This window comes from Electrophorus electricus, chromosome 26 (genome assembly GCF_013358815.1).
Source record: "Electrophorus electricus isolate fEleEle1 chromosome 26, fEleEle1.pri, whole genome shotgun sequence".
Classification (NCBI taxonomy): Eukaryota; Metazoa; Chordata; class Actinopteri; order Gymnotiformes; family Gymnotidae; genus Electrophorus; species Electrophorus electricus.
This window is the reverse complement of record NC_049560.1, coordinates 4,661,553-4,681,535: the sequence shown is the minus strand read 5'-3', so window position 1 is coordinate 4,681,535 and position 19,983 is coordinate 4,661,553. Positions and strand designations below refer to the sequence as shown.

Below are 19,983 nucleotides of genomic sequence, written 5' to 3'. Positions count from 1 at the left end.
GTGTGTGTGTGTGTGTGCAGTGCCGGCGTGGGCCGGACCGGCTGCTTCATCGTGATCGACGCCATGCTGGAGCGGATCAAACACGAGAAAACGGTGGACGTCTACGGTCACGTGACGCTGATGCGCGCGCAGAGGAACTACATGGTCCAGACAGAGGACCAGTACGGCTTCATCCACGACGCCCTGCTGGAGGCGGTTGCCTGCGGCAACACGGAGGTGGCCGCACGCAGCCTCTTCTCCTACATCCAGCGGCTGGCGCAGGTGGAGGCCGGCGAGCACGTGACCGGCATGGAGCTGGAGTTCAAGGTAACGCACCGGCACAAACCTCGCAGCCCGGGAACGGCTTGCGTCGAGCCTGGTTTTCCCACAGCTGCCCTCCTGTAATTCTGCACATTTAAGAATTGTGAAATACAGCGGAATCGGGTTGGTTGTGATGTCTCCCGTTGCCTGTCCGTCATCAGAGAGTCCCACCTAACCTTTACTAGGACCTCGGAAAGCAGTCCCGCAGAAAATCCCCTGTAGAACTCTGCTAGCTGACAAGCTAACACTTTAGCGGAGGCGTCTGATCTAATAAGCTCCTTAATGACAGTAGATGAGGGCGAATTTGAATCTGTCCTTTTTGAGGAACGTCGGGTTAACTTAAAATAGATCGAGCACCCCAGTCTGCAGGGTTGCTGATTTCCCAACGAGGAGTGTGCTGGATCTGTTCGGCATGGCCCACCCCGTGGCTGCGTTTCACCCAAACAGTCCTTTCCCGCCATGGTGTCGCTATGGTGATCCCCTCTCAGGCCTGGCAAGCGCATGCTCGTCCTACACAGAACTCTGCAGCCGAATGCACACGCAGAGGCAGGCCCTACCCGCCCCAGTCACTAAGACATCTGCGATTGGCTAGTGTCACTTTGATTGACAGGAGACTTTGACTGAGAGGAACGCCCTCCCTTCCACCCACAGAGCAGCGGCGACGGCGTTCGGGGTTCGAACCGGCAATCTCTAGCCGATCTTCTGAAAGCCGCACGCAACGCCTCGCTAGGCGTTGGTCCGGGGAGCAGCAGACATCCCGCCGCACCGCACCGCGACCTGTCCGAGCCGCTCTCGACCCAAATGCGTGCCGAACTGTAACACGCTGTGCAACGGTCCGCTAAACAACTCTCCGCAATGTAGGGGTGCGTCTGTTGGCCGGCAAGCGGGAGCCGGTGCCGTCTCCCAGAGGGTCCGCAATCACCACAACAGGGGCACGTTATGTAACCGCAGTAGGGACCCAGAGGACTGAGAGCTGCCACTGCATTAATTATAAGAGGACGAGAGGAGGTGGTAATTAATAGCTGTTGATGACTAACGGGCGGTGGGGGGGGGGTATGGAAGTAAAAGAGATCGAGTGCGTTGGAGACGCCGTCATATAAACAAAAAGGGATTGCAACTTCTTAAAAGGGCTGACCAAGACACCATGTGGTCCCATTCCGCAGAGAATCAGAGATACAGGGACTGCACCCACATAAATGTTCCAACACTTTCTGGCAGTGCCGCGGGCCGGCTGACTAAGTCACGTGACATGCGTTACGGAGCTGATGAGGGGATAACATAGGCAGCACGGGGGAATAAGTTGCTCATAGAGGAGCCGCCCACTGTCATGTAGGACTTTACTGTACTCCTTCCTCTCCGTCATTCTTATGCGTGTGTGTGTGTGTGTGTGTGTGTGTGTGTGTGTGTGTGTGTATGTGTGTGTGTGTGTGTGTGTGTGTTATGCGTTTGTGTCCCTATGTGTGTTAAAAGAGGGGAATGCCACTGTTGCAAAAAGAAATAACAGTGACCCACTTCAAGTAAGAGTTTCGGGGGATGATGTGTTACTGGCTATGACATGTGACTGTGCTGACAGGTTTCTCTGCATCTGATTGAGAAATGAGCACTTAAATGTACATTAAATTTAACAAACAACCCAAAAGCATTACTGCTGTCTGTCTTGCTGTATGAACTGTTCTCCATCATTCGTTTAGCCTGGTAGTTTTCCTGACACTGATATTTTAAGATAGCTTTAGGATATGTCTCCGGTAGAAAGTACAGTGTAGTACAGTAAGTCGCTCTGGACAGAAATGTATGTGTAAATGTCTTCAAGCACGGTCCTGTATTTGAACGAGCGGAGCGAGGCCGCGTGGACAGCCCCCGGCACGTCTCACGTCTCAACCATATCTCGTCTCTGCAGCGCCTGGCCAACTCCAAGGCCCACACATCTCGCTTTATCAGTGCCAACCTTCCCTGCAACAAGTTCAAGAACCGCCTGGTCAACATCATGCCCTACGAGACCACCCGCGTGTGCCTGCAGCCAATCAGAGGGCTGGAGGGCTCCGACTACATCAACGCCAGCTTCATCGATGGCTACAGGTGGGCTGGTGCCGCTCACTTGCGTGTCTTTGTCTGTCTTTCTCTCTCTCTCTCTCTCTCTCTCTCACTTTCTTTGTGTCCAGGACGTGTCTTCTGTCTCCTGTCTTACTCTATTACTTTTAATGAGGTCAAATCCAAGTGTCATACTGCAGACATATGGCACCATGTTTGTTCACTCTTAAAACAGCTTAAAAACATTTTAATAAACATGTCACACTGACATCACTAAATACACTTATGTAAACAAGACAGTATGTATTTCTCTGGCTATGCATCGTATTGCTATTAGCTATACTTGGCTTTATTTGTAGTTCCATTACTGTACACTGGGGGGAGCAGTGCATGAAAGCTCTGTATTTGTCTCTGTAAAGTTTGGCCTTCTGTAGGACTGTTTACAGATGGTTTACAGATCCTTGAGTAAACAGTACAATGCAAAAACTTTTGAGCCGGGTCTCTGTGTGTGTGCGTGATTTAATTACACCTTGACTAATGCATTTAAACAGGCAACAGAAGGCCTACATCGCCACCCAGGGCCCGTTAGCCGAGACCACGGAGGACTTCTGGCGCATGCTGTGGGAGAACAACTCCACCATCGTGGTGATGCTCACCAAGCTGAGAGAGATGGGCAGGGTGAGTGTGAGGAGATACATGGGGATGAGTGTGGGGTGAGTGTGGGGAGATACCTGGGGGCGAGTGTGGGGAGCTGCAGGGGGTGAGTGTGGGGTGAGTGTGGGAAGATACCTGGGGGAGAGTGTGGGGAGCTGCAGGGGGTGAGTGTGGGGTGAGTGTGGGGAGATACCTGGGGGAGAGTGTGGGGAGCTGCAGAGGGTGAGTGTGGGGTGAGTGTGGGGAGATACCTGGGGGAGAGTGTGGGGAGCTGCAGGGGGTGAGTGTGGGGTGAGTGTGGGGAGATACCTGGGGGAGAGTGTGGGGAGCTGCAGGGGGTGAGTGTGGGGTGAGTGTGGGGAGATACCTGGGGGAGAGTGTGGGGAGCTGCAGGGGGTGAGTGTGGGGTGAGTGTGGGGAGATACCTGGGGGAGAGTGTGGGGAGCTGCAGGGGGTGAGTGTGGGGAGATACCTGGGGGAGAGTGTGGGGAGCTGCAGGGGGTAAGTGTGGGGTGAGTGTGAGGAGATACGTGGCGGTGAGTGTGGGGAGATACCTGGGGGCGAGTGTGGGGAGCTGTGGGGGGTGAGTGTGAGGAGATACGTGGCGATGAGTCTGGGGATATATACCTGGGGGCGGGTGGGGTGTGTTGGGTTAAAATTATGAACAAACCCACCTGTCCTTCAAATGTCCCTTTGGATTCTCCTACAAGCGATTGCAGGGCCGCACAGACTCAAAACACGGGTCAAGTGGTCAGCAAGAAGCTCTGAGTTTATTGAGGAGAGAGAATGTGTGTGTGTGTGTGTGTGTGTGGTCTAGGCAGGGGTACAAAGATAAGTAGATGGGTCAAGGTGTTACTGACAGATAAATTAGAGAACATAAAGAACACGCTGAAAGTGATAGTATAACAGGTCACCACACGGTCAGGACAAGCATGGAAATCAGGAGGGTTCCTCCTCAAGAACAGCAAGTATATATAGTGCTTCACCCACTATCTTATAGAGTAATATTCTAGGAGACTGTTTTACTCTTACAGTAGAGGGTTTTGTTATTATAAGAGAATTTTATTCTTACAGGGTCAGCAGGGTAATCAATAGAGATGGATTGAGTGAGTGTGTGGAGATGGCTGCCGTGAGTGTGTGGAGTTGGGTGGGGTGAGTGCGTGGAGTTGGGTGGGATTGGTGTGTGGGGAGATGGGTGGGGTTAGTGTGTGGGGGTGGGTGGGGTTAGTGTGTGCGGAAGGGTGGGGTTAGTGTGTGGGGATGGGTGGGGTTAGTGTGTAGAGATGGGTTGGTTTAGTATGTGGAGATGGGTGGGGTTAGTGTGAAGAGATGGGTGGGGTTAGTGTGTGGAGATGGGTGGGGTTAGTGTGTGGAGTTGGGTGGGATGGGTGTGTGGGGAGATGGGTGGGGTTAGTGTGTGCGGATGGGTGGGTTTAGTGTGTGGAGATGGGTGGGGTTAGTGTGTGGGGTTAGTGTGTGGAGTTGAATGGGGTTAGTGTGTGGGGATGGGTGGGGTTAGTGTGTGGGGATGGGTGGGGTTAGTGTCTGGAGATGGGTGGGGTTAGTGTCTGGAGATGGGTGGGGTTAGGGTGAAAGGCACACACACCAAGAGCCACAGTAAAGACTCCAAGACAGCATCTCACCCTCATTAGGCTGCAGCTCTGTGCATGCAGTAATTTCCCTGATCAATAAAATCACTGAAACTTTGTGACACTGTATACCAGCATCTGTGTTTAGAAGATTGTTATTAACTGTGTGTGTGTGTCCCAACAGGAAAAGTGCCATCAGTACTGGCCAGCAGAGCGTTCTGCCCGCTACCAGTACTTTGTGGTGGACCCAATGGCTGAGTACAACATGCCCCAGTACATCCTCAGAGAGTTTAAAGTTACAGATGCAAGGGTGAGTCACCCTCTCTCTCTCTCTCTCTCTCTCTCTCTCTCTCTCTCTCTCTCTCTCTCTCTCTCTCTCTCTCTCCCTCCCTCCCTCTCTCCCTCTCTCCCACTCTCTGTCACATACCCACATAATCTTCTCACCTAACGCACACACTAGTCACACGTGTCAGATTAGGCAGCCTTCTGCCAGTGCAGACACACAATATTCTATTCATCCACATTAAACTGGCTTAGTTAATTACCTGTTCTTGTAATTACCTGTGGAAAATTACCCATAATGCCACGGTGCTGGGGAGAGCAGGCTGTATCTTAGCCGGTCGTTTAATTGTGAGTGAATCATCAGACTTCTCCCCAGAAGTCACTGCATCATCTCACCCACACGCTAAGGACAAGTGTAGTCAGAGGGTGTGAGGAGAGGGGGAGAGGGGGATGAACAGAAAGGAGAGGGGGATGATATGGGAGAGAGTGAGAGAACAAGGACGAGACGCCTACAGTAAATGCACAGTCGCTGTAGGAAGAGCCCGTCGTATATTTAATCACACAGTTTGACACGTTTTATTCCAAATTCACTAACATTTTCATTTCACACCTCATTTTTTAGACAGCTAATTTGTAATGTAGGATCTTATATTAATACTGTTTCCAGTAGAGCCGTTTTAATTCACATTTACTGACTGATTATTAGAATAATAGACTGAATAATAGTCATATTGTGCAATGTAAGCTGAATGCACTAATTTCAATACACTAATACTGTAAGATTACAGGATCAAGCAGTAAAATTCACTGAACTGAATTGAACTAAATTGAATTGACATGTACAACTGGAAGAGAAGGAGCGATGGAAACCTACATTGAAAGTACCGTGTATAGAACTGCGGAGTACTTTTTAGTCTCATGCCGTGGTCGTCCTGTAACGTGAGTAGCAGACGACTATTCATAAGCCATCACTGCTGTCGTTCACTCACGCGTTGTCATTCACTGTTACACCTCGCTAGTCCCCCAAATCTGTGAACATGGTGCATTACCCTTCACCCACTCCAAGACTCGCAGCTCCCCAACCCAGCGCGCATGGCCTTCGCAAGCAGCACCTTGACAGCTGACGTTTCCTGCTTTTCCAGAGAGTTTCACTGCGCCACTTCAAAGAATCAAATAATAAAACCAGCACATTCTTGTGTTTCACTGAGTATTTTTGCCCCAAAATAAACAGCTGGACGGCAAAGTGTACCCATAAAAGCTAAAACCATTGAGTTAATAAGGTAAACGGGTCGCCATAGCGCATACACTGTCCGGAAAGATGAACTGAAGATTCTACCTCAGGGCAAGAGGCTCACCTAACCCCGTACCAGAGGCTTGTTTGAGGCTGTTGCCCTGTACGTAAGATTAGGGGTCAGCTGCCCTTTTGCCAATCAGATACGTGTACACGGACCTCCTGGGGTATTTAGGGCAAGAACCTGGTCCAAGGAAACCGGATCATCTTCTCGAGGGAAAGCCTTCTGAAAGTTGCAGGTGACACCTTTATGCAGGTGACGTAAGCGTTTCCTCTCCCAACGGCCTTGAACTTGTCCGGCTCCAGTTCTTAAAGATGGTGCCCGTCACTCGCCCTCGTTCCGTTCCCAAAACGGACACCGCGACAGCGGAAGCTGCGCGCGCTGTCCGCACTCAGCCTGCTGACGGTCGTCCGGGAAGTTTGGACAAATTCTTGACAATGGCCCACATACATCTGACTCAACTCTGGACTAGAAGCCGCACAGACGTCCAGTTCCGGTTTTGTTGGCCAGCTCTGTGATGTCGGCGCACACGCGGTGGCCTAACTTCACATCCCCTGCATGTAGCAGGCGTGACGACCGGCCAGCTGAAGATGGATGCCTCGGGGGAATGGAAGGACTGATCTGCAGCAGCTCCTCCAGCAGCCGTGTACCAGCAGCCGTGTACCAGCAGCCGTGTACCAGATGCCCGGGAAACAAAATCACCTTCCAGGAGTCGCATTGATCCACTCTGCCCCATGCAGATGTTTGTTAATGCCCACTTAAACTGGCCTTCTCAAAAGGGCAGCATCCTGCCATACAGCAGTCTCTGGGTACAGCAGTCTCTGTATACTGTAGTCTCTCTGTACAGCAGTCTCTGGGTACAGCAGTCTCTGGGTACAGCAGTCTCTGGGTACAGCAGTCTCTGGATACAGCAGTCTCTCTGTACAGTAGCCTCTGGATACAGTAGTCTCTGGGTGCAGTAGTCTCTGGATACAGTAGCCTCTCTGTACAGCAGTCTCTGGATGCAGTAGTCTCTAGGTACAGTAATCTCTGGATGCAGTAGTCTCTAGGTACAGTAATCTCTGGATGCAGTAGTCTCTAGGTACAGCAGTCTCTGGATACAGTAGCCTCTCTGTACAGCAGTCTCTGGATACAGTAGCCTCTCTGTACAGCAGTCTCTGGATACAGTAGCCTCTCTGTACAGCAGTCTCTGGATACAGTAGCCTCTCTGTACAGCAGTCTCTGGATGCAGTAGTCTCTAGGTACAGTAATCTCTGGATGCAGTAGTCTCTAGGTACAGTAATCTCTGGATGCAGTAGTCTCTAGGTACAGCAGTCTCTGGATACAGTAGCCTCTCTGTACAGCAGTCTCTGGATACAGTAGCCTCTCTGTACAGCAGTCTCTGGATACAGTAGCCTCTCTGTACAGCAGTCTCTGGATACAGTAGCCTCTCTGTACAGCAGTCTCTGGATGCAGTAGTCTCTAGGTACAGTAGTCTCTGCATACAGTAGTCTCTGGATACAGTGGACTCTGGCCATTATGTCTGCCAAGCCACAGCAGACCTCCTGCTCTGGGAGGCAGAAAGCAGCAGCTTGAGACCAATGTTAGCCAAGCCCCACTCCCCACACATGGCTGAAGCATGCTGAAAGGGTTGCCATGGGGTGGATGCCCCCAGAACTTTCCTCCCGTAGGTCAACAGGGATAGCAACTTTCTATTGAGCTAATCTGGTGAACACCTTCATTGACACGGTCTTCTGGTTTTGCTTTGTTTTGTTTTTTGAAAGTTTCTGAGCCTGGAAAACTGCTAGAACTTTCGGTCTTTTCCATCTCCACCTACGATTCTTTATCAGTGGTGAGGACCTCTCAAACTACCTCTGTCCTACCCATAAGTCCGTGCTCTTATCCCAGGTTTCTTTAGCCTTCTCATGTAACTTGAGGGCTTCAAACAGAGCCGTAACATCATGTCCAACGTTAATACAAACTGTTACATCATCTGCTTAAGCAGAGAGTGTAATCCTTAGGTCAACCCCCGAGATATGAAAAGCAATTGTGCACAAAGGCAGAAGAAGCAGTGGTTTAATGGCTGAGCTGTAAGACTGACCAGATAAAGGGTAACCTCACCTAATACCTGCTGAAACCAAAACTTGTTGGCTTAAGACGCCCCTCCTCCCTAGTTTAACCTTGGCTAATAGGCCAACATGCTATAGCTGTAGCATTTCAAAAACCCATCACCAACACCAAACGCATGAAGTATTGTAACTGTGATTGTAAGGTATTTTACAATCAACACAGTCAATGGCTTTCTTTTAGTCAGGGGAAATGAATCCAACATTTCTATTAAAAACACTGCGTATGTCCAAAATGTCGTGCACTAAAAATAAACGATCCATTGCAGACAGAGTGAGTGAGTGAGGGAGGGAGGGAGGGAGGGAGAAGGCAGCGTTCCAGGCCTTTGATTAGGATGAGGGTGACGCTGTTTGATGTGTGCGCTGTGTCCCAAGACCTCACGCTCTCTCTGTGGATGAGATCTCACTCCCTCCCTTACACCACTGTAATGTGGCCTCCTTCCACTCCAGTTCAAAAATATTACAAATATTCCACTCTTTCAATCTCTCTCTCTCTCTCTCTCTCTCTCTCTCTCTCTTTATCTCTCTCTATCTTGGGACCATTGTTAAGGGTATTGTGGCGAGTCTCTTCTCTCGTTGCGCTCATCCATCAGTGCGGGTGGGTGGGTGATAGTTGATGGGGGTGATGGTGCCCTCTCCCATCGATCATCCACCCGGATCGTCCCGGTTTACACTCCAGAGCAGGACGTATGAGGTGCCACACACCCCATCTGCCTCCCCACAGACTTACTGCACACACAAAAACAACTGCAGATCCAGTAGAAAACCAACTACCGGGTCATAGCTGGAAACGAACAGAAATAACCAAAGTCTTTTTATTTTGGTTTTGTATTTGTATTTGTGTATTTAGGCTTATTAACCCCGTTAATAGAAGACTGTGGTCAATGGACACACACATGGTCTCAAACGAACACCAGGGTGCTTGACAAAGCTTGATCTGACACTCTCTCTCTCTCTTTCTCTCTCTCTCTCTCTCTCTCTCTCTCTCTCTCTCTCTCTCCCTCTCCCTCTCCCCCTCTCCCTCTCCCACTCTCTCTCCCTTCTTTCGTGTCTCAGGATGGGCAGTCCAGAACAGTCAGGCAGTTCCAGTTCACTGACTGGCCAGAGCAGGGCGTGCCCAAGTCTGGTGAAGGCTTCATTGACTTCATCGGGCAGGTTCATAAAACCAAGGAGCAGTTTGGCCAGGACGGCCCCATCTCTGTCCACTGCAGGTGAGCAGCCAGTACACACACACACACACCATTCTGATAAAACCATTCTGTATAAAAATAAAATAAAAATGAGGTCTGCTGCCCATTTCAGCTGGCATAGACACACACACACACACACACACACACACACACACCCAATTCCTCATCACACTGCTTAAACCCCTAATAGCATCTTCAGATTTGATGCCTGTGGTTAAGGCCCCCTATTATAAATACAAAGCCTCCACACTAGTGTCCGTAACCATGGCAGCACCATTTAATACGCAAAGCAGCTCCCTCCCAAAGAACATTGGCCTCCAACTTCACATAAATAATGACCGAGCCCCAGCTCTGTTCATTTAACAGCTGCAAAGTGGTCGTATTTTACTGGCACCAACCTCGTTAGCACGCTACTGAACAGAAGATCGCACTAGGTGGGTTGTCTGAAGTGCCGTTCCGGGTGCAGATACCGAACCCCACGCGATGCGGGGACCGTGCGCGGGACCGTGCGCCGTCTGTCAGCATGCATTTGCTTCATTGCCACGTCTGGGTGGCGTTCGCGTTTGTTCATACTCCAGTAATCCCTTGTTAAGCTACTTTTGGCCTCACGGCCATTCTAGGTTAAAGACGCGCATGTAAACCCTGATCAGAATGTGCTGGCTGTTTCTGAGGATTAAAGAGTAGATGCCTGGATCTGTTTAATCAGACGAGTCGTTTAACACTCTCCGCCGTGCACCTGACGAGCTGTGTTTGTGAAAGGCTGGGGATTTCGCCGTCTGCTCTCGTGTGCGCTGTGAATGTTTGAATTTTGAGCTCGGTGTGTGATATACGCACTTGTTGTGTGTGTGTGTGTGTGTGTGTGTGTGTGTGAGACTGTGGCAAAAGTGCTTCATTGCTGGGGGCTGATGTGCTTGTTCCTATATAGATGTTCCCTCCCATAGAGGAGAACAATATCCCTTTAGATTTTCCTCATATTCCTCTGTTGCATTTTGACTCTCTCTCTCTCACACACACACACCTTTCTTTTTGTTTATTCTGGCCAAAGCATCTTGCGTTTTCTATAGCCTGTGTTTAACTTTTGTTTGTTTTTGTTGTTGTTTTTGTTTGGAGGGGGTATATACTCCTCCTGTCCTTTTCCTCGATCTGCTATATATCTCCTTTTTCCTTCACTCCGTCTCACACAGCACCCCCGATAATCTCCCCTCCCTCCCTTCCTTTCCCCCCACCCCTCATGCCTCCTCGTCGCTCTTCCATATTTCAATATCTAACATAGCCGTGGGGTTTAGCCAGTAGCTGTCTTGAGTATGCAAATGAGAGGGCGGATCCTCTTACTCCCGCCGCGGCTCTACCGCTGTCTAACTGCGGCTTGACAGAGTCAGAGAAGAGCTCGTCGGCAGAAGGCTTTGCTGTCGTCGTCCTGTGATGTGGAGAGTCTCGGTGCCAGACGCGCTTTATTTCACACGGTGCAGGGGGCCTGCGCCTTCTCCCGCCCCTCTGCCGGGCGGACGGCCGTTTAACGCGCCACCGGCGTGACACGAGGCATCTAACGCCGCGTCGTTCTGATTCTCGACGCAGGAAAAGCGGCCCGAGCCTCCGCGTGAGCGCTCGATGCCGCGAGCCGGCCGCGTTTCGCACGCCAAGCCTGGCCGCCCGGCCCCGGCCTTGCCGAGGGGACATGATGAAAAATAAATCTGTTGTCATATCAATTATTGTTCCGTGGAAGGGAAGAAGGAGTGACTTCACAGCAGAGAGGCTTAGGGAGACAGCTTTAAAGCACTGATGGATCAGCCTTAAGAACTCTCCTATTTCAGGCACTGTCATAAGAAAAAAGGCTTAGTGTGTTTGTGTGTGTGTGTGTGGGGGGGGGGGGGGGTGCTTACGTGTGTGCATGGGCAGCTGTTCCTACTGTCTCATAGTATCTTGTTTTTGATGTCTGTGTTTGTGTATCTGTGCATGCAGTCTTGGTCGTGCCTGAATGTGTGTTCCGGTACAAACGGCTCCTGAAGTTCCTCACCACTACGTACTAGTTTGTTTTAGGAGAGCCGTGGGGTCCTCGCCTTTGTAAACCACCTTGAACGCATCCAGAACAGCCGGCGCCACAATCCTAACAGTTCTTTAGAGCAAAATCTGCAAAGCAATAGCCAGGGCTGTCGTTCTCAAACTCAGGACTGACCGGTCGATTCTCTTGCTTCCCACAATGCAGTGCCGGCGTGGGGCGGACCGGGGTCTTCATCACGCTCAGCATCGTGCTGGAGCGCATGCGCTACGAGGGCGTGGTGGACATATTCCAAACGGTCAAAATGCTGAGAACCCAGCGGCCCGCCATGGTGCAGACCGAGGTGAGATGGAGCTTGCCACACTCCCCGACCCAGTTCCAGCCCAGTTTAGGGCTACACCCTGGATTTATAGTGCAATAACCTTCTCTCCCTCAGCTCCAGTCCCACCGGGCGCTCCTGCTCTTCCAAACATTTGATTCAGCGTGTTTGTTAATTATCGTATCCTATCAGTGGTTAGTTATTTGATTAGAAAGTTGAGACTGTGTTACGTGCATTAATTTCTCACCATTTAAGTAGTCTCTCGGGCACCTACCCCGACCTTACGGCAGGCTAGAATAACGCCCTCCAATAACATGTTCATGAGCGCTTTCCTCTGCTTTCTTTCGCCCACCCCCCCAGGATGAGTACCAGTTCTGTTACCAGGCAGCGCTGGAATACCTAGGAAGCTTTGATCACTATGCAACGTAAAAAGCCATCTTCCTCCCCCCTGCCCATCGCCTCCCCACAGAGCCTTCCGAGCCATACAAACTTGCTTGAAACAATTGATTAAAAGAAAAAAAGATCCAAGGGGAGGATAAAAAAAGAAAGTCAAACGAGTTCTCTCTCTGTGAAATTAGATTAAAAGGGACGGTTCACGAGGACAGTGGACTGTGGAGCCGCCATCAAAAAGTTCAGTCCCAATTGGCCCTCGTGCAGCAGACCTAAGGATCCCAAACAAACTCTCTGTATGTCCTTACTCGTGAGACGGAACCAAACATACTGGGTCGGGCTGCGGGGTGAGAATGATCTATGTGTCGGACCGCTAACCTTCCTCGAGTGTTCTGATGTGGAGGATGTTATTAATCTCTGTGTGAACATATATTTCCCAACCAATCCTGTAAAAGACACGACGAAAAACAAACACCGCGAGTGAAGGAACAGTTACCTGGAACAGCTAGCAGGTCAACTGTCAGAAGCTTCGATCGTCCTGTGTTTACAATTCTGGTTCGCCACTTCAAGAAATGTCCCGTTGCTTGTAGTGAGGAAGTGTTTGAAGGCGGCGTCCTCGCGCCAGTGGCTGCTTCGATGGAGGGGCTCTCAGAAGCAGAAGGAAAGAAGCTTCAGGGACTGCAGCACCAGATCTGTTGGGTTTGTTACTACTCCTTAACCATAGCATACTCCACAGCTCCCTCCTCCATATCCGCGTCTAGCTGAAATTGTAAACCACTCTCCAAGAGGCAGGTGTCGCCGCCGGTGACGAAAGCAACCGTGCGATGGACACTGGAGAACGGGGGACGTGAGCAAAGACGCCGTCGGCCGCAGAGACGCCCGTCTGATCCCCCGCCGCGCCCGTTTGTCCGGCTTCGCGAAGCACGAGCTGACCTCTTCCGGTGCTTTTTGACAACGAGCTAGCGAAGTGTCCATGAGTGAGACTTGGGGAGGAGGAGCCAGGAGCTTGCCCCCCCTCCCCCCTCCCCCAGGGCAGGGGGCATCTTCGATATCAGTGTGGACCAAAGGAACCTTCTCCGTGCCCCGCTGCGTGTGTTTTCCCGGGATCCTAGCATTGATTACCGTTTGGCTGTTTGTTACCACTCCTGGGTGCTGTGGGGTTTGTGACGCACTGTCTTGGGGGGGGGGGGGGGATTGGGGTGTGTGGTGGGTTTCGACCACCACACGGACACACGGGGAGTCGTGGGTTTGTCTGGTATCTTTTGCAACTACGGTGACTTCACATCTCCAGTGACCAAATGCTCATTGACATGAATTTGAATGACTTTGTCCTCTGACTGTGCTATGAATTTTTTTCCCCTTTCTTCGGGCTCTATATACCAAACATGCTGCTTTAGCTGTATGATTCTGTACGTGTGTGTGTGTGTGTGTGTGTGTGGACCTCGTGGGAGACTGAGAGAATGACCGCAGGAAAAACAAGAGTATAAGCCCATAACACACTGTTGTCTTCTGTGGCCAAACAATCATTTCCATCGACTCTTTCTCCTGAAGACCGAAACGTCTCAGATGTTCCTCACAATAGTCTAAGCCCCGCCTGCTCTGCGAGAAGAGACTTTGGTGTGCTCTGCATATGCTCTGTTGCCAGGAGACCTAAGGCTGACTACTTTTCTAAAGCCCAACCGCGCCCTGCCCCCCCACTTCATGGCAGTTCTCCCAGTGGTTTTGTTTTGCCACAACCTGGTACTGGCTGTGCATGAGCAACCCACAGGCAGTTGTGATTAGTCTGGATATAGTGACCTGAACAACAAAAACAACAGTAACAGTAACAGCGACAACAACGGCAGTATGACACAACTCAACCACATCACCGAACTTCAGATCCGTTTACTTTTATGGACATACACGACTCTAGCACATGTGTCTGATGGGAAAGGGGGAAGCTTCTCCTTGTTAGGGCTCTGTGTGCGTGCGTGTGTGTGTGTGCCTGCGTGTGTGTGTGCCTGCGTGTGTGTGTGCCTGCGTGTGTGTGTGTGCCTGCGTGTGTGTGTGTGCCTGCGTGTGTGTGTGTGCCTGCGTGTGTGTGTGCCTGCGTGTGTGTGTGCCTGCGTGTGTGTGCCTGCGTGTGTGTGCCTGCGTGTGTGTGCCTGCGTGTGTGTGTGCCTGCGTGTGTGTGTGCCTGCGTGTGTGTGTGCCTGCGTGTGTGTGTGCCTGCGTGTGTGTGTGCCTGCGTGTGTGTGTGCCTGCGTGTGTGTGCCTGCGTGTGTGTGCCTGCGTGTGTGTGTGCCTGCGTGTGTGTGTGCCTGCGTGTGTGTGTGCCTGCGTGTGTGTGTGCCTGCGTGTGTGTGTGCCTGCGTGTGTGTGTGCCTGCGTGTGTGTGTGCCTGCGTGTGTGTGTGCCTGCGTGTGTGTGTGCCTGCGTGTGTGTGTGCCTGCGTGTGTGTGTGCCTGCGTGTGTGTGTGCCTGCGTGTGTGTGTGCCTGCGTGTGTGTGTGCCTGCGTGTGTGTGTGCCTGCGTGTGTGTGTGCCTGCGTGTGTGTGTGCCTGCGTGTGTGTGTGCCTGCGTGTGTGTGTGCCTGCGTGTGTGTGTGCCTGCGTGTGTGTGTGCCTGCGTGTGCGCGTGCGTGTGTGTGCGCGTGCGTGCGTGAGTGTGTGCGCGTGCGTGCGCGCGTGCGTGCATGAGTGTGTGTGTGTGTGTGTGTGTGTGTGTGTGTGTGTGTGTGTGTGTGTGTGTGTGTGTGTGTGTGTGTGTGGAGCCCGCAGAGCAGTGAGCTAAGAAGGCAGTCTGAGAATATAGTGCGTACTAACCGCGCAGTGGAACGAACTGTGTGTAGTCTTTCTTATTTCCAAAAAAGCCTTATTGTTATTGAAACATTATACAAAAAAAAAAAGAAACATGGAAGTATTATTATGATTTTTGTTGTTTTATTTCTCTTACTTTTTTCTCTTGGTTTAGTTTTATAACAGAGATATTGTACTCATTTTTTAATTAGGAGGAGAAAAATGTTCATTTTGTTCATATTATGTTAAAAGACATTCTATTTTTTCACTATAGAAATGTTATGTAAAATGTTTGTGTGTATGTATATATGCATACATCTGTAGGCGATGTGTTTATAGATACACACTCACATATACAGTATATTTAAATGCAGAATATAAAAATGTATCAAAATCTTAGTACAAATAGCATTTTCTTCTCGTTTTTTTTTGTTTTTTCCACCCAGGAACATTTATTTGCTCATATGAAATTATGATTCTGTTTTGGGTTTTTTAAAGGTTTGATAACATGCCACCTGTTCCCCTTGAGACATTGAGGAGTTTCTTGGTACAAAGTTTTTTCTTCCTCTTTTCTTTTAACTTCTCAGAAGACACGAGCCTCTGGATGTATGGCGTTCTGGACATTACTGGTATTATAGTAGTTTCATTAGCATTAGGTAAAAGTATCACGTTGTTTCTTTTTTTAAAGTAGGATTTCTTTACTAAACATTGACTTGACTTTCCTTTCCACATTTCTTAGCTCGTGAACTGTACCCCGATATTTCACCTCTTCTTTGTTAACATTTCATAATTCTCTTTTTTTTTTTTGCTTTTGAATTCACAAATAGAACATCCACTTGTTATATATCAACAATGATCCTGAATATGATACATGTAAATAAACAAATATATATTATATGTATTTGTATAATTTGATCCTCAAGTTTACTGTCTTTGAAGAATAATAATGTCTAAAAGGGGGTGGGACAGACAGCTTCTGCTAACTCACAGATCTCTGGGGACCTTCTTTATCTCCCATCCTGCGCCATCACTCCTTAGTTGAATTGTTTAGATTTTTTTCTCTAGCAATTTCATTTTGATTTTCCAAAATGGCTTTCAGCGCAAAGTCAAGAAAGTCCCCCCATCCCCCATAAGTCTTTGGGTATGTGCATAGCCTTGTCCAGGCTGAGGGTGTGGAGTTAAGCCCTTCTTCACCCCCTTGAATCGACCAGTCAAAGACTGTAGGCTGACGTGTCTCGTATTCCCCTTTTGAAAATGCCACGATCTGGGGAGGGCTGATATGGTCAGCAAACGTGTGCAAAGCCCCAGACAGACTGAATCAGAGAGTAGATTAACAAGCAAAGAAGAACTGATGTCCCTCGCAGCCTCATTCACCACTGGCCCTCAGGTCCTGGCGAGGGTACCAAGCCCTCGATCTGTATTGCTACATACATCACGTTTTGTTGTTTCTGTTTTATCCTTCTTGTGCGATTTTGGTAAGGGATGTAGATCAGGACGTTCCAGCACTGCCTTGTGAACTGCTGGGAGTTTTGACACGCTCCCCGTCGGCCCGGCTCAAAGAAAGAAGACCTTCCTTTCTGATGGACTGACACATTTCTCTGGAACGCCAAAAACTAAGATGGCAGAAGTCTGTGGACGCTCAAGAGTAATGTTGTGACTTTTGTCTGTATCCTGGACCTCTGACAGCAACCAGACTCATCAAATGTTGGATTGATTAGGGATAATACATTGAACCAATACAAAAAAAGTGAACATATTAAAAAACAACTCACACACAAAAAAAAAAAAAAAAGCCAAAATTTAAAAGTGGAAATAGTTTCTCTTTGTACGAAGGCCAAGTGATACTGCTTTCAAACTGTTACTTCTAATTGAAACAATAATTGGTTTAAAGCCACTGTGTATGTAGATATGTTGACTTTGTATTAAAGAAATGTTGTCTGAACATTAGTTTTATCATTTACTTTACCCTACACATTAGACATTTTGTTCAAATGAGTCATTTTACCCAATAATAATAATTTAATTTAATTATTTTTTAATGATTTATTGGTATACATAGGCTGTTGTGATCAAATTTGGTTTAACCAGAAAGACAACAGCATTTAAACTTTTTGTCCATATAAGTACGGACCTCCTAAGATGGATATAACCATATCTGGCAACTTGACGGAGCAATCTTAGCTGTGTCACCATTTGGCTTGAAGCTTAAATTGATGGAGTCTTCATTACACCACTGCCACAAACAGCGTCCCACTCACTGTGTGGATGTCTTAATTCTGCTGATTGATTTGGACACACGGCTTAAAGTTTCATATTCCGATTTTTTTTTTCAGGTAATGATTCACAGCAAGATGTTACTGTGTGTTTGCGAACGTTATTGCTGAATTTCCATGTTTGTTTTTCAATCATCTACACTACAGAATTCAATCAGTATACAGGCAAATTTTCAGGGTATATAATATGCACTCAAGAGTAAGAAAACCTGCTCCTGTCACTGATTATTAATGTTATTGTCTATTACGGATAATACAATATACAAAAGAAACTCTTCAGTTTACCCCCGGTAATGGCGGCGACGAGGTAGGACTGGTTGGTTGGTTTCACATTAAAACCACAGCAACTTTATTAAAGATTAAGCTTTATTAAAGCAACTTTATTAAATTCACATTGCAGTTCTGCTTGGGATTTGTTCTTGTTAGCTGAATGTCAAAATGAAAGGGCTCTTTTCTTTTCACCGGGGCCAGTACTTGAGTTGGCAGCGCTCTGCATTCAGCAGGCCCGGTCCGAAACGGCGCCAACCCTTCACCTGTCGCCATTTACCTGCGTAGTCCCGCCCTTTCTCCCTGTCTCTTTAATACACTCGCCTCGCGTATTAAAACGCATTGGCACGTAGTGCTGTCCATCAAGGCGCTCGAATGAAGACGTGCTCTTTAAAGAGTCAAAGAGGGGGAACAAGAGACCCTCATTTATTACTGGGGGAGAGGGGGGAGGAGGGGATTTGTGGGGCGTAATTATGAGAGCCCGGCTCATTGGAGCTTTGCTAAGCAACCCATCAAAGCACTGTCTCTGACCGAGTGCCCAAAAGCCGCAGGAATTTGTAATAAATGGCAAAGCAATAAATCTGATTATCTGTAGCCCTGGGCTGAACTCTGCTACAAATGACAAATCAATCGAATCAAGCTCTGCGGAACAACTATTATATGGGTGAAATCTGGTTTTTGGTGGTGGTGGTGGTGGTTGTTTTTAGGGTGGTTTTTTGTTTGTTTGTTTGATTATTAAGAATTGGGTAATGAAGGCCTTCTTTGCACGTTCTATATGTAGCCTTTCTGAAAAATCTCATTTCTAGGTTCACATTTTCTAGGTTACTTTTTTAAATGTTGTTTTGTGAAGCTCTCTGGGCCTGACTTGCTTTTCTATTAGATCAAACAAAATAAGAAAATGCAAGAAAGAAGACAGAAATTTTCTGCTTGGCCTTCAGAAAACCTGCGTTAAAGGACTTGCTTCATAATGCTGTAACTAACCCATTTTTTAAAATGGCCTTCAGTGCTCTGAAAGAAGTTTCCACAAGGCTTAATGGGTAAACCTTAGTACATTCCCATTTATTTCTGCAAAGACGTTTGAGTTTCAGGATGTAAATGAGACGGCATTCTAGTTGGCACACAGCCTGTTTTAGTCTTTGTATTCTGCAGGGATTACTGCAGTCTATGTACTAGCTTTCATCAGGCCCGAGAGTCTGCAGCATGAAGATTCTGAAGTCTCTTATCTTATGCTCTGGCAGAGAGAGAGAGAGAGAGAGAGAGAGAGAGAGAGAGAGAGAGAGAGAGAGAGAGAGAGAGAGAGAGAGAGAGAGAGAGAGAGAGAGAGAGAGAGAGAGAGAGAGAGAGAGAGAGAGAGAGAGAGAGAAAGAGAGAGACTAGTATGGTGTGGAAGAAGAGGGTAGAAAAGGGCTTGCATGTGCCAGTATAATCAAATCTACTCACTGTTCCTCTACTGCTGTGACATCCAAAGCGATCTAAGCCATTTTATTTAATACAGATTCAAAGGGAGCTTGCGGATCATTGTGTGTCCTGTGCTGTAAATAGAGATAAGAGCCAGACCGGTGTGACTGTAACGTATAGAGGAGAGAATGGCGACGGAAGTAATTGCTTTGTACCCTCTGCATGTGTTTTGTTTGTTCTTCCTCCGTCAGCCACAAAGAATTACCCGCAAGTCTGTTTCTGGAACAAGCTCAGGACTTTGCTGCCCTCGTGTGGCCAAGAGCAGAAGTGGAAGAATGTTTTATGGTGTGATATATATGTAACTGATTATGAAAGTCGCCGAACTGGTAGTGACGAGTTCCACCCTGCCAAAGCAATTGGGGCCTAGCACACACCTTATCACAGAGGACTTCTTTGACCCTAACCTTTAACCTATGACTGGGCAGAAGTAAAGCCACATTTGTGAGGACAAACGTTAAACATTACGTTTGGTTTGTCATGGTACGCTCCTAAAAACACTGCATTGTCCAGAAAGCAAATGGTAATATTTACTCTATGCTGGCAGTCAGAGATTAGATGAACAGATCCAAGATATACAGCAGCTACCCTCCGGATGAGTTAACCTCCAGATGAGGTTATTAAAAATGCAAATAATTCAAACAATGCATAAACATTTATAAATAAAAGCAAAATTTACTCAAAGTAATAGAGATGTTAGTGGAAAAAGAAAAGTAATATAATAACTATGGTATATATAATACTCATGAATATATAACACAGTAGCTACTATAGCGCATGCATAGCATGGTGTAAGGTCTAAACCCAAACATATTTATGAACTCTAGACTAAAGAACCATAATTCAGTGAGTTCTCTGGTGTGTTTATGGTTGACTCCACTGTCAGACGAGTAAGTGAGTCATACTCTGGTTATGCATTTGGAGTTCAACCCAGTAACGCCTGCTATATGACTGAGTGAAATGATCACTAATGAGATCTGCTGTCTTCCCATAAACATTTGAGCTTGTTTATTTATTTTCACTAGAACTTATTTTATTAAAGTCAATGACCTCTTTAGTGGGGAGG

At 48.1% G+C, this 19,983-nt stretch overlaps 1 protein-coding gene and 1 long non-coding RNA gene across 10 annotated transcripts in view; one reads left to right on the top strand and one right to left on the bottom strand.

Annotated features, from left to right (window-relative positions):
* The window catches only part of ptprsa (protein tyrosine phosphatase receptor type Sa), a 162,999-nt gene extending 149,678 nt beyond the window's left edge, over window positions 1–13,321 (top strand). For all 9 annotated transcript variants that reach the window (XM_035523295.1, XM_035523294.1, XM_035523290.1 and 6 more), the window contains 7 exons: window positions 21–306; window positions 2,198–2,376; window positions 2,880–3,006; window positions 4,756–4,881; window positions 9,307–9,461; window positions 11,644–11,779; window positions 12,116–13,321. In XM_035523295.1, the coding sequence (XP_035379188.1) occupies window positions 21–306; window positions 2,198–2,376; window positions 2,880–3,006; window positions 4,756–4,881; window positions 9,307–9,461; window positions 11,644–11,779; window positions 12,116–12,184 (1,078 nt within the window). In that variant the 3' untranslated portion in view covers window positions 12,185–13,321. The remainder of the gene's footprint in view (window positions 1–20; window positions 307–2,197; window positions 2,377–2,879; window positions 3,007–4,755; window positions 4,882–9,306; window positions 9,462–11,643; window positions 11,780–12,115) is intronic.
* LOC118240832 overlaps window positions 1–19,983 on the bottom strand; it is a 28,501-nt gene that overhangs the window by 6,495 nt on the left and 2,023 nt on the right. The gene's annotated exons all lie outside the window — the stretch shown is intronic.